Raw genomic sequence first — 17,586 nt, 5'->3', positions numbered from 1 at the left:
CTGTTTTTCAACGTGAAAGTTGTAGCGTTTGGAAATTTTTGGCGTGAAGCATAATTTTGAGGTCCGGCCCCGCCCCCTCAGCATGCGTCGGTTTGCACCGTTTTGATAACTTTTGGTCCCCCATGCCTACTGAGCAAAATGGCAAAGGTTTGAAAACGATTGAGCAAAATCCCTAGGAGGAGTTCGTTCAAATTCGCCGTGTACGAAAAGTGAAAAACGGCCAAAATTGACCCTTTGACCCAAAATGGCCGACTTCCTGTTGGATTTAAGGCATACCTCCAAGAGACTTTTTTTCATGATTCTGTGGGTTCTACATATGTACCAAATTTCAGCTCTCTAGGACTTACCAGTTGTCATATCTCACGTTAGGGGGCGCTGTAGAGCAGTTTGGCCACGCCCACTTTTGGTTCCATTATCATACTACTATTTCTCGCGGGGGACAATTTTGGGTCAAATATGGTGAGTTTTCGAATATGTTAAGGCCTCAAAATTAGCGCTCTTTGACGGAAAAAAATTTGAAACGACACAATAACAATAGGCCTTCGCAGCGCGGCCTTCGCAGCGCTTAGCTGCTCGGGCCTAAAATAGGCCTTCGCAGCGCTTAGCTGCTCGGGCCTAACTAGCCAATCAGCGTTTGCCCCCTGGAAACATCTATTCTCCAGAAACGCCCACTTTTGGTCTGCAGAGAACCCCTTCTCTCCAAGGGTGGAAAATATAACAAAAGATATAGCGTTTTTTGAAGTAATGATGAGCTTTTACATATAACAAAAAGCAATTTTTAAGTTAATAGAAAAATTACAACATATTTAGGCCAACGTGGATCCATAAAGTTCATGTCATGAATACGAACGCATTACTATTAAGATAACATAAATAACAGATCATTTAAAGAAAGCTCATGTCGCATGAACAGTGGTTGAGATACCTGGTCACAAATGTCACTACAAAGGCCAGGCTTGAGATGCAGCAGAGCTTAATTGCGCATGCGCAATAAACGGAAGCGGCGAGAAAGAGGAATTATGATTAAGCAGACAGTAACAAGGGAGAAATTTAATTTCACGTTACCTCTAAACATACATGGCAATATTAAAAGTTGCACCAATATCTTAAAAAGTAATTTCGCGAGGAGAAAGTATCACCTGCTGAGCCTGGATCCGTTTCGCAAAGGCTTGTGACAAGTTGTCTGGCGAGCGTTCATTATTAGATGCACTAAACAGCACGGGTACAGCATCTGCTTTCAAAGACGTTCTCCGTCTGTAGGTTATCCCCATCTCTGACATCATTTCTCTTGCGAATTCAGAGGTTTGTTGTTCGAAGCACTCCGCAGGAAAGTGCTCGGAGCACAAAACGCTGTGCTTCGTGGGTCCAGCCCATCCGTCTCTCGTGAGCTTTACGGCACTGGTCCAGGCGCTTCTCATCTCCTCATCCACAGGAAAGTAGTGCAAACTCACATGTGCTGACGCAGTGTTACTGCAACCACCAGCAACACACCGTTTCACCATCTTAACAAGGATTTTTTTACAACAACTTCACCACTCGCTCGTTAGTTTCGCGTTTCCGCTCGCAGATCAAGGAATTCCCCTTTTTGTCGTCACTTCCGGCTTCTCTTTGACAAGCCGTGTTCAAAACAAAATGACATTTTTTTATTACGTTTTTGTATCCTAAAATTATATATATTAGTCCAAATTGCTTAATTATTGCGGTGTTTTCTTCTAACTTATGCATTTGTAGGCAATGTACGTCACAGACACTTTTAATTTAAAAGAAACCAGAACTTTAAAGAAATTTAAATATAAACAATGCAAAACTCAGGTCCTTTTTCAGTAATATTTAAAGTAGCTGTGTCTCGGTAGTGTCTAAAACTTTTCCATAACTCGCCTGGTGCAGCTCGGATTCCCGGAGTCCGCTTTGGGACAGCACCGTTCACCTGAGTCATCTCTGAGCCTCCGGTTGTTGACCCCGAAGACAAACAAACTCCACTCGGTTCTCCACCGGGTCCTCCGGCAGGACGAACCGCCGCGGCTCAAAGTTTCACAGCCGACAACGGAGCACATTTCTGGTTTAAAATCAGTTACTCCTGCACTTTAAGCCTACCGCAGCACGGCTACACAAACTGTTAAGCTAGTACAGAGCTCACAGCTAGCCCTTGTTGCTATGGCGACGCCGGAAAAGGCGGGGCATCATGCCAGGGTTGGCGCGGTTTGCTTACCGGTGTACACCGGTGTAACCTCTGTGTATTTCCCAAAGCTAGGGCCCCCACCTGGAGAAGTTAAACAAGTGTGACCTAAAACGTACAGACATCAAGTTAATTTTCTAGAATTCTAGTTCTAGAATTCTAGAATTCTAGTTCTAGAATTGCGCCGCTCAAGGTGGCTGCATGTTGGAGCAGCTCTGTTACTTTCATTTTGATAATTTGCTTTTGGAAACTTTAATTCCTCTTTTTCTGGATGTAAATCACTTTTTTTTTTTTTTGGATGATTGTTTCCTCTGGTATCGGATGCTGTGCAGCTGGAAGGATTTTTACTGAAACTTTTTTAGTTTTGGACATTTGTTATGATGCGTAACCATGGCAACAAGGCAGTTTTCTACAACCAACAGCAGCTGATTAACATCTCAAAAGCTCAAATAATATCTCAACTACAGCCCCAAATCTCAAGTGAGTTGAAAAGGATGTTCTGTGGATGGATTCTCATCTACCTGCCAGCTGTGCTCGAGTGCCTGACCACTGAGATCCTGGAACTAGCAGGAAACATGGGTCATGACAGCAGAAGGACAGGATCGTCTTTCAGCACCTACAGCTGGCTGTCCGCAGCTACGAGGAGCTCGGCAGACTGCTGGGAGCAGCGGCCATCGCTCTGGGAGGAGTTCTGCCCAGCATTTGGACGGTCCTACAGCCCTAGGGGAACCGAGAGGCCAGCCGAGTCTGGGTGGATGGATCGGCCGGCATCTGCAGCCAGTTTCTTAGGATCCACTGTGGGATGGACCTTTACAAGAGATCCTTCCTGTCTACAGCCATCAGCATCTGTAACATCTCTTAATGAAATGAGGATAACGAGTTACAACAACAAATAATTTCCCTCTGGGATTAATAAAGTATTTTTGATTTGATTTGATTTAAAACTAATGGCAAAAAGAATATTTTTATATGAAACGAGATGTGAAAGAACACTGAATTGAAATTGATATTAAACTTCTGCATCTCTTGAAGTTTCATAACCCTCTCCGTTATTTCAACTGACATCTGGCGTTGGAGCCATGATTCGTAACGATCTGCTGTGTCCAACAGCTCTCCAAAGTGTGAGCACTTTTTTTACAAACTACAGATTAGCCGATTTTAAATGGATGCAGGTGTTATTTAGAACTGCAAGTAACGTTTCTTCAAATTTGAATGATTTCTTTGACTTGGTGTTTGATTGTAATGTGACGCACCATTCTTCTCTCATTTGTGAATTAAACCCAGCGGTACTTGAACTCCCTTCACTTGAAGCATCACTTCATTCCCAACCCAGAGAGAGCAATCGACTCTTCTACCATGGAGGACCATGGCCTCAGATTTGGAGGTGCTGATTCTCACCCCAGCTGCTTCTCTGCTGCGAACTTCTCTAGTTAGAGCAGATCACGACAGATGACACCAATTATCATCTGCAAATAGTGTTGGGAGTCCTGAGGCAGCCAAATTGGACTCCTTCTGCGTCCTGGCTGCACCGATAAATTCTGTCCATAAAAATTATGAACAGAATTATTGAAAATGGGCAGCCCTGGCAGAGTCTAACTCCCACACTTATGGGGTCTGACTTTCTGCGTGCAATGAGAACCAAACTCTCTCATTGCTTTTATAAGGACTGAAAGGCCCGTAGCAACAGGCCCTCCAATCCATACTCGCCAAGCACCACAGAGTACCTTGAGAAATAGGGTTACCATCTCCACGTCCACAAAACACATGTAGACTGGTTGGGCAAACTCCCATGCTTCCTCGAAGACCCTAGTCTCAGTATGAGTTTGTCCGGTGTTCCATGGTGGACGATAGGCCTGTCACAATAACAAATGTTGCTGGGCAATTGTCTCAGAAATTATTGCGATAAACGATAATATTGTTTGAAATTTGGCAATTAGTAATTATTGTCAAATTTAAGAGATGTTTAATTTGTTTTGCATGTAGTAACTTTTTTCAACCACCAGATGGCAGTATAAGCCTGTTCGAAGGACAGACAGTGAGGGAGCGAGCAGCGTCTCTTAAGAAAAACGGGAGGGAGGCCCCTTGACGTGACATGGGCTGTTCTCTCTTCAGTTCTCAAAATGGCAGACGCTCGGTGTGGTTTGAGCTCTTTAACAGCATTTTTCACACAAAGCTTTTAATAAAAAAAACAGTAAACACATTTTCAGCTTCTTTTTGCAGAGAAAAACGTTTTACACGAAGGCACGGGTTTCAACCGTAAATTTTGGAGCTCCGACAAGACGGAGGTTTTTTTCCCCCAAGGTCGGCCTGTTAGCTTAGCTCGTAGCTAGCTTCTCTGCTTAGCTGCTTTTATCAATCCAAAAACACCATTTTGGACGGTTAAAATGGATTTTAAAGAGAAAAGAGAAGGGTCAGTGAAGAGCACCGGAATCGAGCTTTATGTCATCCAGTGTCTTCAGTAGAGACACGAAATGATAAAGCTGATAAATGAAAATGAGGTTGATCATTTTCATTTATCATGCAATTAATTGATTTATTGTTTATCGCGACAGGCCTATTGGATGAAAACCATAATTTCCTCCAGAATCTGAGGTTCGACCACTGACCAGACCATCTTCTCCAGCACCCCTGAACAGACCTTAAGGAGTGATGCGCCTGTAACTGGAACGAACCCTCCGGTCCCCCTTTTTAGAACATATAAACCAAGACTGCTCAACATCCAGAGCTTTGAGAAACAGTGCAGATCTTGTCCACCCTGGAGCCCAGAACACAACTTATAGGGGTTCAAGCCAACGGATGCAAGGAGCACGAGGCTGCAAAGCAGCAGTGTTTCCATGCATCCAGCAGCTTCCAACCCTATGTTTTGTTTATTATTATTCTTTTTATCATCCATAAGGAGCTGTGATAGTTTGGTGGTCAGTGTTGTGGTCTTGCAATCCTGAGGTTGCAGGTTCAAGCCCAGGTGGTATCAGGAAATGCATCCTGCGTAAAACAAATCGCCAAACCTTTCATACAAATTCACTCGCTATGGCAACCCCTGAAGAGGGAGCTGCCGAAAGAAACTACCGGTAGTTTTTTTTTTTTTTTCCATTTTCCACCTATTTGATTCAATAGCTATTGTAATCGACTACTACAAAATTTGTTTTTGTTTCTGTATGCCAGAAGGTTAGAATTTTGAAAAATGAGTTTTGTGGCATGTCTGATTTTTATTTGTATACAAAATTATGGAAATGATTGAAAGAACATCGAGTGGTGCTTACACGTTTTTTCCTGGGGGTTGTACCAGTCACTGTACATAAAAATCAAAATGTTGGATTAACTTTTAACCTTAAAGTGGGCTTCAACCAACTCATTTAATCTGATGTTTTAACAGAGGCCAGATGTTTTCCAGCAGCTTTGTTCAGTCTCATCTGACCCCACTGTACAGCACACACATCCACTGATTGAAAACAAACTGCTTTCTTCACTTTACAAGAGAAAATATAAATGAAAAACAATCATTGACAACCTTTTAAGTTATTTTAAACAATTGTCAAGACAGTCCAGGCATACTTCCTGAATTTAGTTCATTTTATAAATCACTTCAAATTTTTCCGTGGTCTTCCTTTGCGCTTTCCTGACTTGTTTCTGCTGCAGACCTTCATGTCAGGTTTTGCTCCTCTTGTTTGTCTCTCCGTGTTCATGGTCCACATTTCCTCCTCTTCTGCAGAATCAAAGGATGCGTTACTGTCAGATGGTGTATTTTTACTGTCTTCATCAGTCATCTTTTGCCTTTTCACATGTGCTTTACTTCTAATGTTTGACCCATGGTACTTTGCATCGTCTTCCAGAACAATGTTTCTAGATCCAGAGTTTCGAGGCCTTCCTTTTGATCCACTTGTGCTCTTCTTTTTAATTTTGGGAAGACGCCGTTGGTCCATCTGCACATCATTTGCGTCCTGTTCTTCTTTTATACTGTCAAACCCAAAATCTTCACCCGTCTCGTCTCCATTAGCTCGAGCATCATCACTGTCGTGTTCCTGTTCGTTTGAGCGCTCGAGTTCAGGTCCAGAGCTAAACGTGTGGCAACGCTGGATGTGAAGCTTTAAACTCACGTTTTGAGTGAAGCATTTGTCGCAAAGCTGACACTTGTAAGGTTTCTCTCCTGTGTGCAGGCGCATGTGGGTCTTCAGATTTCCCTTCTGGTTGAAAGTGCGCTGGCAAACAAAGCAGGTGAACCGCTTTACTCCTGTATGCACCGTCATGTGTCTCCGGAGACTCGATAATGAGACAAACTCCATCTCACAGAGGTGGCATTTTACCTGCATTTGCATTTTGTGCTCTTCCAGGTGGATCCTGAGCTCCTTGTTTGTGGCAAACGTCCTCGAACAGTCAGGACATTTGTAAGAATTTCTTTCAGCTATGTGGATCTGCTCATGGGTGAATTTGTCTGCCTTTGCCTTAAATGAAACATGGCAGAATTTGCAGGAAAACTCGTAGTTTTCATTGTGGATTTCGTTGTGGTGATTCAGTGCCACTTTGCTAACAAATCGTTTCCCGCAAATATTGCAGGAATACGGCTTAACTTTGTGATTGCACATGTGAGGCGTTCGCCTGTCAAAAAACGTTCCGCAGTCCGTGCAGAGCCGATTGTACGGAGGAGCCGCTTCCAGGTAGTCGCTGTAACCAGCACGTTTGTCGACTTCTTCATTTCGTTTTGCGGGAAACAGTTCGACAGTGAAGGCGCCCGCAGCTGGTTTCCAGTCTTCATCAGAGTCCACGTCATCAGGATCACTGGATTCCTCCGGTTCATCTTCAGAGTCGCTCTCCTCATTCATTACAGCAGCCATCTCTGGAGCCTCTGAGACGCTGCTGGAAGTTTCATCTGCAGCTGCAGCCTGTGATACAAGAACAAGGAGGTTTGTCATTTCGGATTTTGTTTAAGAGAATCGCAGCTTTACAGAAATAATTCGGACGTTTCTTGCAACGAAATGCAAAAATTCTGTGTAATGACACTTCCTAAACATTATTTCCACATTAAGTCAGCAAAAAATACCAATCCATACGATTTATTCTGATTTTTGAATATGGATGTCCTACCTTTGAGCTTCCTGTCCTGTGTCTATCTTCAGCTGCTGGGACGTTACCATCTACCAGGCTTTTCCACTCATACGTGTAGTCACACTGAAGGCACAGCTGGTGCAAGAAGATGACAACGCCACGACTGGCTTTGTGCATCTTCAGTTTACCTCCACACGATGGACACATGCGGCTGAACAACCGGACCAGGCGTTTCTCATTCACGGGAAATTTTCCTTTTGTCTTCAGAAGAGCCACTCTACAAAAAAGGTCAACTTTTCATTCAGCTTAAATGTTGCTTTTAACGAATCCTCAATAAACAGGTTGGACACTTACTTTTTCTTGATCAAATCTATATCTACTGGTTTTGCTTTGGGCTGGAAACAAACTGAAGAATCAGAGGAACATGAAGCTCTTGCTGACACCGGACCATTGTGAGAACCTGCAAATTCAATTAGATGCGAGTATGCGTCAGGGAACATCAATACGCTTCATTTTCCAAGAACATATTGTATTTGTACCCAGCAAAGTCTGCATTGATTCTTCCGAACAGGAAGTTGCACCAATCCGTATTTTGGCTTGATCACTCAGACGAACAACTTCTGCGTTACCCACAGAATTCTGCAAAAAGAAGCAACAAAATTTTAATTAATTTTAAAAAGTACATATTGGCCATTTCTCTTGTCTCCAAGTAACTCTAATATAAACCTCTTGTTGACATCTCACTCTTACAATGCATGTAAACTATCTGATGTAAGAAAGAAATAGTAACAGTATTATAAAAACCTAACAAGGTTACGTCAGGTCAAACGTTTCGTCTTTTATCCAAATGACTTCTTCAGTCTGAAACCCTGCAAGAAAACAGTCTTATAAATAGCTCCTCGTCATAGGGGACCAACCAGTTTGCTGCTGACAACCAGAACTACGGTATTTGTTCACGTGCAAAAAACGAGAACCATCAGCCTCACAGTAGATCGTTAGAGCCCCCAAGACAAAACCTACTGTTGGGGCTCTAACGATCTACTGTGAGGCTGATGGTCCTCCTTTTGCATGTGAACAGCTTTTTCTGGCCATCAGCAGCAAACTGGTTGGTCCACAATGACGTTGTTGGGGCTTTAACGATCTATTGTTAGCTGATGGTCCTCCTTTTGCATGTGAACAACTAGTTCTGGTTGGTTCACTATGACAAGGAGCTATTTATAACATGTTTTCTTGCAGGTTTTCTTGTTTTTGTCTTGGAACTTTTTTTTTTTTTTTTTTTTAATCTTGCAGGGTTTCAAACAAGAAGTCTTTAGGATAAAAGATGCAACGTTTCAACAAAGAAAAATCTGTCCAGATGACCTGACTTAACCTTATTAGATTTTTCTACCTGGATTATTGAGCATGCATCAGGGCGGTATTATAAAAAGTCACGTTGAGTGAATTGTCCATGAATCTGCAGACATTACTGGGTCATGGCAATGGCCTAGACAAAACTTCAGCCTTAGTTCCACCCCCAACACTGAGGAAGTTTTAATGATGTTGCTGTTCAAGCAACAACAACAAAAAAGGAAAAGCTTTTGCAGTTAAGACTCCCTGGATGATGAGATAATAGTATTCATTCAGCTAGTATCACAAATTTTTATGGGATTTACACGTAGTACTTGCACATCTCCACACAAATTTATGGACTTTACATTAAAAATGTTTGAGACAAAACTTCAGCATCAGCTTGCACTTATATGCATGAATATGAGGCGTCTCTAAAATGACCATAATACCACAATTATCATCTGAAATGGCCAGTTTACATGTATTTATCCTTGTGGAAATGTCTGCTTAGAATTTATTCACTCCATTCTTCTCCCACCAGTGACCATACTATACTATATTCATTCATTTTCATATTTCATATTCCACCCAAAAACCAGAGTCCTACAAATGCAAATAGTGAAAGTAATTTTGAGCTGTAGGAAGTGTAACTACAGTATGGCTGCCTAAACCTTTAAAGGTCTTTGTTTTAAACTGGTAAACCCTCACCTCACAAATGGAGCTCATCACAGGAGCGTCTGGTCCACAACTCAAACACACCGATGGGACAGAACCGGGCTTCAGCTGGACCGGGTCAGCCTCATGAACAAAGCAGTCTTCAGTGAAGTGTTCACTGCAAACACTGATCTCGGTCCAGCAGGATTCTTTAAAACGCTGCTTGTTAGCTTTAGCTAAAAACACGACCCACTCCAGTCTCTCCTCTGGGTCTTCGGGTAGCTTGAAGCGTTCCGCGGTTCTTCGTCCTGAATAACACCCGAAAACGGAACACATCCTGGTTCAGGTTTGGGTCCTTTGAGTCCTGATAAAGGTTTATTTAAACAAGAACCGCGCATGCATTTTATACAAATGCAGCACTGAGCTAACCTAGCTGTTTAAATATTCGTGTTAAAGGCAGGAAGGCCGTGATTTACCGCACGGTTTCGAGTCTACAACCCCGTAAAAGTAAACGAGTGGAAAAGTACATGCAACTTATATGTAGGGTCGAACATGTGTCTTTGTTATCTGGACTACACTGGTGTTGTATCGCGTTGTGTTCCGCCTACCAGAAGCTTGCGTTGCTTTCTTCTTCTTCGGTTTTGTTTGGCGGTCGGTAGACGATATTTTGGAGCGATACCGCCATCTGCTGGTTAAGAGCGTCAACTAGAATTGCGCTCAAATTAAGATTCCATCCATACGAATTAATAACAATTAAATTTAAATAAACAAAAAAATAATTAAATAGAACTCGTATTCTTTCAAACAAACGAGTCTGTGTCACACATCTTAAATGTTGGTACTTGCATAGTCTGAGCTTTCCTGTGTAACAGTTCAAATCTTACTTTTTTATGTTATTGAGACTGCTAATCATTTGAGTTCTTTCATGTCTGTATTTCTGGTCGTTCAGTAACACATGCTCTATGGTCACATCTTCTCCACAGTACGTAGTCACATTTACATTCTTCTCTGCTATGTCTTCGTTTCTCTTACATGCTTGCTTTTAGTCTTAAACCTCTTAAACCTCGTAAACCTCGATCTCTCGCAGAGATCGGATGCTTCTCCTCTCCCTCTCTGCTTTGCGCTCTGTCTGTGAAACTGCTTCTGAGCCTCTCTTGCATTTCTTCCGAACCATAATTATGGACTTGTTTTGATCAAGTTGGTCCCTCAACTCAATTTACAACATTTCTTCAAAGAGAAGACAGGCTTTAGGCGAGCCGATTTGCCCTGTTGGCACGCAAACAGCTGGATATCTCATCGACTGGAAGACTTGATGATGTGTCTATCTCTGCTGCCATCTGTGGATTTTAAGGACACATATTTAATTGGATTTACGATAACTGTTTCCTGCTTTTTGGATTCAGCTGGTGGCTGGTTTTATCTACAATCAAGGAAGTCGTCGACAGTAAATTTGGACCCGATCATGCTGCTTGCCTTTATGATGGCTTGGTTCGTGTCTCGAGTACCTGGAATCAAATTATTTGGGCTGAATGGATCAGATCTTGGGGATTTTACTCAGTCATGTTCCATCGGTGTGGCCATGTATTTTGGACATTTCGGAACCGAGTGGACCAACACAGACTCAAGGTAGATGTCATTAAGTCCTGCCTGTCCCCAAAACAACTTTGTGTTCATCTGAAGTTGGCTCCCTTGGCTGGACTTGAAGGCCATCTTATCTGAATTCGCCTGGAGAACGTGATCCGACGCTCACCACCCCCTGAGGAATTTCCAACTGATAACCAGATGGAACCAGCTGAATAAACTTTGTGTCATTATTTCAGGACTCTTGGATTCTCATAGACGTTATTCTTGGCCATTCCTCGACATACCTCGAGAATGTTTATGGATCTCACCGGAGGACATTGACCGATTTTCCATCCTTATCAGAACTCTTGCAGTGACCTCGAGAGCATCTATGAACATTGCTGACCACTCTCGTCTCCTCCGTCTGCAGATTGTCTACGTAAATACGTGCTTGTTTGTGCGAGGTGTTTTTTTTAATATTAGAGGGGTTTTTTCCTCAGGCAGGAAAAAAAAAAGTCTGATAGAAATTTTTTCGCCTCTAACTCCTACGTGTCCAGTTAATCGCTGTTTTTGTCTGTTCAAACAGGTCTCACTTGTAAATGAGTCTTCGAGGCTCAATGTGATTTATCTGTTTAAATAAAGGTTGAATGAATGAAAAAAAAAAAACATGTTCCTGTTCCCCCCCACCCCACCTATGTTGCATTGTTCCTTGTACCTGTACGAGATATTGTATATTGTTTGTTGAACGATAAATAATAATATAAAAATAATAAAAAATAAACTTTCTTTTTGGAGGTTGTCATTCATCTTAAAGGTGCATTAGCGCCACCTACAGGTCTGGAGTGTTTATAGTAAATTGACAGGAAAGCCAGGGCGCACAATCTTCCATGGATTGTTCTCTTTGGGCACTTAATAAGTAAACTCAAGATGGTTTGAGATTATTCTTCTAAGTAATTTATTTCATTCTTTTTAACTTCTTCAAATGCATCAATTCCCATTCAGGACCTGTTTCCTCATCTAGTTTTACTGGATTTCCAGCCCTCGTGCAACATACACATTTTAGCATAGAAGAATAAAAATCTCAAGATATGTATGTCATGAGATAACAAGTCAGTTGTAAGTATTTGACAAATGTGTGAGCGTGTTTTCCTGCTTGGGGGGGGGGGGGCAGTCTCTAATGCTGGTGTTCAGTCATCAGGATGCATTTCTCGCTACAAGGACAGTCTGAAGATCAAAATATTTTCTATTATTTTGCTGAAAGCAGACATTAAATATAGAAATTGCGCACAGCTTGGAACACAACTTAACATAACACCAATCTATTTCACAATTAATATTTAAACCTGACAAGTAAAAACTGAAGCAATTAACATAAGCGGTAAAATGTTGATACTGTTGTAATACAGTAATTGTTTGAACCAAAGCTGACGTTTTATGCTTTAACACAAAATTTGTAGCATTCTACGTATATTTTCTTTTCTTTATTTATATTTCTCACAAGACAGCATACCTCCAGGTTCATGCTCAATAATACAGGTTAAAAAAAAAAAAATCAACAATGTTCAGTCAGGTCATCTGGACAGTTTTGTTGAGAGACGTTTCACCCTTCATCCGAAGGACTTCATCAATCTGCGGAATGACAAACAAACCGTTTCCCCACTAAGTAGTACACTCTTATAGTGGACCAACCAGTATGATGGTGACAAGACTCCTCTGAGGCAGCCAAAGTGGTTCAAGATGTACATATGTACCAGTGTTTCAAGTAGAGAACACAAGATTAACTTAGCATGTTAGCTTCAATAATCATATTACATAAGCGTTACTCAAAATGAAATTGTAAATTTGTATCAGCAGGGATACCAAGTATTTAGCACCAAATCTGTTTATCACACTCAATCTGATGCCATAATAAAGTTCACACATTAGTGAATGGACACTCTTAAGTCAAAGTATTCATTTCTCTCCACATTAATGAGCAATTCTTGCTGATGTTTAAAGTTTTTATTGATATATAAATATTTCTATAAAACCAATACGATATTATTAGTTTCACATAGTGTTTTTTTTTCCTAATGAAACTATTGTAAAGTTGTCTTCAGTTTATTTCTTCCCGTTTTTACTACAGTTCCTTTTTTAGATCTCACGGTATTCTTCATGGTCTTCCTGCAGCCTTCTTCAGAATCAAATGTGTTGCTGTCAGACAGCCTGTCCTCATCACTCAGTTGTTTTTGACTCCTAACTTGTGGTTTTCTAGCCCCTGTGTTTGACCCTTCTGCTTGATTGTCCACAGGACATTTTCCTGATCCAAACACTTTAGGCCTTCCTATCGGTCTACCGGTGCTCCTTTTAGTTTTACATCTGTGCTGTCCCTCCATCTCATCATCTGTATCCTGTTCCTCAACTTCACTGTCAAGGTCCAGGTCTGCTGCACCAATCTGGTGCCCATTAATCTGAGCACTATTAGCCTCACTTTCCTTTTTGCTTTTTGTCTCTTTGTCCTGATCTGGTCCAGAGCTGGGTGTGTGGTAACGCTTAACATGACTCTTCAAGCTGACGTTGTGATTGAAGCTCTTGCCACAGCGCTGACACTCGTAAGGCCGCTCCCCTGTGTGCAGCCGCATGTGGGACTTTAGATGACTCGCCTGGTTGAAGCCGCGTTGGCACACCGAACACTTGTATGGTTTTACGCCCGTGTGCACTAATAAATGTCTCTGAATGGAGAGAGGACGGTAAAATTCGATCCCACAGAAGCGGCATTTTAACTCCACCGTGCCTCTGTGCTCTTCCAAATGAACTCGACGTTCATCATTTGTAGCAAATGTCTTTGAACAGTCCGGACATTTGTACGGTTTCCCTTCGGCTCCATGGATCTGCTCGTGGGTGAATTTGTCTGCCTTTAACTTGAACGGAACGTGACAGAACTTGCAGCGAAACTCGTAGTTTTCGTTGTGGACTCGGCTGTGAAAACTCAACGCCACTTCACTCACGCACCGTTTCCCACAAATGTTGCAGGAGTACGGCTTCACTTTGTGCTCGCAAACGTGAGGCTTTCGTCCGTCAACAAACCTTCCACAGTCTGTGCAGAGCTGACTGTATACTGGGGTGAGTGAAAGGTAGTCGCAGTATTCAACATGCTCGCTGGATTCCCTCTGTGTTGCAGGGTACAGTTTGATAGGGAAAACATCCTTCTCTGGTTTCCACTCTTCATGTGAATCCACGTCCCTAAGATCACTGGATTTCTCTTTGGGGTCACTCTCATGCGTTACTGCAACGATTTCAGGAACCTCTGAGGTGCTGCTGGGGGTTTCATTATCTATTGCTGTCTGTAATATGAGTTACAAGAACAAGTGAAAGGTACAGTCCAGCTTAAAAACCTCTCAAAAACTGAAATAAAACATGTTTTATGTTTAAGTCTTGTAATCTTACATTTAAGCCTGCTTTCAAGTGTCCATCTTCAGCTGCTGGGACGCTGTCGTCCACCTGACTTTTCCATCCGTACGTGTAGTCGCACTGAAGGCACAGCTGGTTATAGCTAACAACAACGCCACAAATGACTTTGTGCATCTTGAGTTTACCTCCACATGATGGACAACTGTGGCCGAACAACTGGAGAAGGTGCTCTTTCTTTGCAGGAAACTTTCCTCTGTTCTTTAAAAGTTCAGATCTTAAAGAGAAAAAAAAAAGGTTAAATTGACAAACTGATTGTAAAATGTAGCCAAAATAAATAAATAAATAAAAGACATTTAGACAGAACTTTAAAAGGAAACTTACTTTTTCTTAATCAAGTCAGTATTTACATTTTCTGAACATGAAGCTCCTGTTGGAACTGGATCATTACTAGAACCTGCACATTAGAAAAACGTTTGTTAACACACGCGAGTCACATCATTGCCATTAACTCTTAGACGCACGCTTCACTTGTACCTAACGGTTTCAGGCTTGGTCCTTTGAAATACCGAGTTGAATCAGGACGAGTACGGCGCAGATCTTTTAGCTCAGAACCTTCGGGATTTTCCACAAGCTCCTACACAAAAATGTAATTCTAAGGTTTGGTTAGCAGAAAACAAAAATATGGCAACTGTGTTCAGCTGAAACTACCATTAAGTTTTACTGAAATACACAAAAGCATTGGAACTGACTTACAAATCACTAAGCAAGAACAATGTACAATTGTGCTGGCAACAAGTTTTCTTTACTTTGTAAAAAAAATACTCTACTTAGCTTCGTGATTGACACAATAAACACAAAGAATTGCTGCATCCATGACTTATGATAAGGCTGTGTCTAAAAATGGATCATTCATATAGATCTGTAGCCAAACTGCACACAAGACAAACATAAATGGTATGTAACAATAAAACTGAAATTTTTTTCCAACTATTTTCTGTGTGCTACTCTGAGCTCATTTTACTCAGTGTGATGAGCTGTCAGGCTAGATAATTTAGTCCTATAGCAGTTGTTGTGTGTAATGTGTGCCTGTACAACCTTATAATGCCACAAAGAAGGAGAGGAGTGTTCTGTAAAGATAGATGAGTGCTGTGGGACTGACACATTTCAGTCTTTTCTAGTAAAAGGGTTATTGAGTTGAATGCCCTGGAAGTGTGTTATTTGTAGCCACATGAAGAGATGTTTAAATTATGTGAAATGCCTAGGAAAACAATGTTTACATATTCTATTCAGGGTCTGAACCCTCACCTCAGGGTCGTCTGGTCCACAACTCAAATACACCGATGGGACAGAACCTGGTTTCAGCTGGACCGGGTCAGCCTCATGAACAAAACAGTCTTGAATGAAGTGTTCACTGCAAACACTGATCTCGGTCCAGCAGGATTCTTTAAAACGCTGCTTGTTAGCTTTAGCTAAAAACACGACCCACTCCAGTCTCTCCTCTGGGTCTTCAGGCAGCTTGAATCGTTCCGCGGTTCTTCGTCCTGAATAACACCCCAGGACGGAACACATCCTGGTTTAAGTTTGGTCCTTTTCACGTCCATTCAAAGAACAAATGTCTTTATATTTCTCATTAGCAGCACGCTAGTTAGCTAGCCAGATGTTTTGTGTGTTGTTTCGTGGAGGCTGGATGGGCGGAGTTTAACGAGCGGGTTCGAATGGTTTGTTGTCCGGCGTACACCGGAAGGCGCGCGGTCATTATTAATAAGAGTTATTATTAAAATTATTATTACTATTTTTGCTGTTGTAGCCGAAGGTTATCGACGCGATTATACTGGACAAATCGTAACAGCACATCACGTTTATTTTACTTGCCCAGTTTGAAGTGCACCGTTAACAGCAACCACGGAAGTCAAAGAACGGAAATCAAAGAACTTCTCTTCCGTCCTTCACAATAAGAGTGTCTAATTAAAACTCAGTCCAATGCTTCATAATAAAAGTCAAACAGTAGACACTGCTGATCCAAGAATTCCTCTCAAAATATCAGCTTATAAAATAGTTTAAATTATTGTCATCTGGACTTCTGAGGCTAGGCCTCAGACTGACGAAGCCTCTTGGATGAGGGGCGAAACGTTTCTTTTTAACAAAAAAACGAAGTCCAGATGACATGATTCAACCTTTTTTGTTGTTATATACCTGGATGACTGAGAAAACAAACTTTGAATTTAAATTATTATTCATATTATAAATTCCTAAAATATAAAATAAAACACAAATGAATGATCAGCACATTAATATGCCTATTAACAACAAAAAATGTGACAAAGTTAATCATTGGCTTCTCTTTGTGTTCATTTTGTGCTTTGATAATATCAGAACCTGAGCCACTTCAACTGTTGATGGTGGTGACTAATCAGTACTTGTTCTTTTTAGAATATTTTATATTGCAGTGACCCACAAAATTATTCCCATATTATTCCGTGATGACAGAAGTAAATCTAGCCTAATATCGAACAGTATTGGAGGAAAAATAAAAAACTTCTAAAACCATAAAAACACCTATGCCACATTTATTGAATGGTTTTTGTTTTGTTTTGCATTTTGACAAAACCATGAGAGTATTATTTGCATTATAGCTCCAGAATACTTTATCATTATGAAGTTTTTAAAGGGATTGTGTCATAGCATGTATAAAAAAAACTATGTAAAGCGCAAAAAGGTGCTACTGTATAGTCAAATTTATTAATACTGTATACCACTAGGTGATGTTGTTTAGCTTTTAAAGCTGTGGACTTTAAGATTTAGTATGACCAGTTTAATACTGCTGAGGCCTGAAGCGGAATGACGGATTCTTTAAAAGAAAACAAGCACATTTCTGTATAGATAAAACTTGTTTTTTTAAGTCTGAGTTCTATTCAATTATCAGAACACACTGAGACGTTTTAACAAAAGATGACAAATGTAACATAAACCTAATAAATCAGGCTTAAGTGACTTGTTTTGTATTTGTGACATATATTTTACCTCATTCACACAAAGAATCACTCCCATTAGAGGTGCAGCAGCCATATCATGACGTCATACATGCCATATGACCGTGTTCCTGTGAGGAACGTGTGGGAATTTGTGCAGCAGTTGGACGACCTCCATCTCCCCAATTCAGAGAACTCATTTTCCAGGAAGCGGAGCGCACACTGTAGCAGCAGAACATGCTTTAGGGGTTCTGTAAGTGTAAATAATCCCCGCTGAAACCTGATGTTAACCATTACATTTGTTGCTGTATGAACAAGAACATCAACAGTTCTGAAAGGCATGATGAGAAGGGGCTTGTGCAAGAGCAGAAAAAGCTGCATTGTTCATTTAGTCCAGTTTCTGATTAATCCCAAAAAATGCTGTGAGGTTAACACATGTGTTGAGGGTCTATGTTGAATGGGTGT

At 41.2% G+C, this 17,586-nt stretch overlaps 2 protein-coding genes across 2 annotated transcripts; both read right to left on the bottom strand.

Annotated features, from left to right (window-relative positions):
• Positions 1 to 5,369: 5,369 nt before the first annotated feature.
• On the bottom strand, positions 5,370 to 7,543 carry LOC119415087 (zinc finger protein 239). Its single transcript, XM_037682228.1, has 2 exons — positions 7,256 to 7,543; positions 5,370 to 7,053 (listed from the first exon to the last, which is right to left on the bottom strand). The coding sequence occupies exons 1-2, from the start codon at positions 7,421 to 7,423 to the stop codon at positions 5,755 to 5,757; spliced, it is 1,467 nt and encodes a 488-aa protein (XP_037538156.1). The 5' UTR covers positions 7,424 to 7,543; the 3' UTR covers positions 5,370 to 5,754.
• A 5,288-nt stretch (positions 7,544 to 12,831) lies between these two features.
• On the bottom strand, positions 12,832 to 14,597 carry LOC119414223 (zinc finger and SCAN domain-containing protein 2). Its single transcript, XM_037681323.1, has 4 exons — positions 14,560 to 14,597; positions 14,338 to 14,410; positions 14,189 to 14,272; positions 12,832 to 14,085 (listed from the first exon to the last, which is right to left on the bottom strand). Exons 1-4 carry the CDS (start codon positions 14,595 to 14,597, stop codon positions 12,841 to 12,843), a joined length of 1,440 nt encoding a protein of 479 aa, XP_037537251.1. The 3' UTR covers positions 12,832 to 12,840.
• Positions 14,598 to 17,586: the final 2,989 nt, after the last annotated feature.

Source organism: Nematolebias whitei, chromosome 9 (genome assembly GCF_014905685.2).
Source record: "Nematolebias whitei isolate Nwh7 chromosome 9, NemWhi1, whole genome shotgun sequence".
Taxonomy (NCBI): Eukaryota; Metazoa; Chordata; class Actinopteri; order Cyprinodontiformes; family Rivulidae; genus Nematolebias; species Nematolebias whitei.
This window is presented reverse-complemented; position numbering and strand designations above follow the sequence as displayed.

Coding starts and splice junctions, on each gene's coding strand:
- LOC119414223 (XM_037681323.1), bottom strand. CDS start 14,597: ATGATCCAGTTCCAACAGGAGCTTCATGTTCAGAAAAT. Junction 14,273..14,337: donor CAGTTGTCCATCATGTGGAG/GTAAACTCAAGA, acceptor CTGTGCCTTCAG/TGCGACTACACGTACGGATG. Junction 14,086..14,188: donor ACTTGAAAGCAGGCTTAAAT/GTAAGATTACAA, acceptor CTCATATTACAG/ACAGCAATAGATAATGAAAC.
- LOC119415087 (XM_037682228.1), bottom strand. CDS start 7,423: ATGTGTCCATCGTGTGGAGGTAAACTGAAGATGCACAAAGCCAGTCGT. Junction 7,054..7,255: donor ACAGGACAGGAAGCTCAAAG/GTAGGACATCCA, acceptor CTTGTATCACAG/GCTGCAGCTGCAGATGAAAC.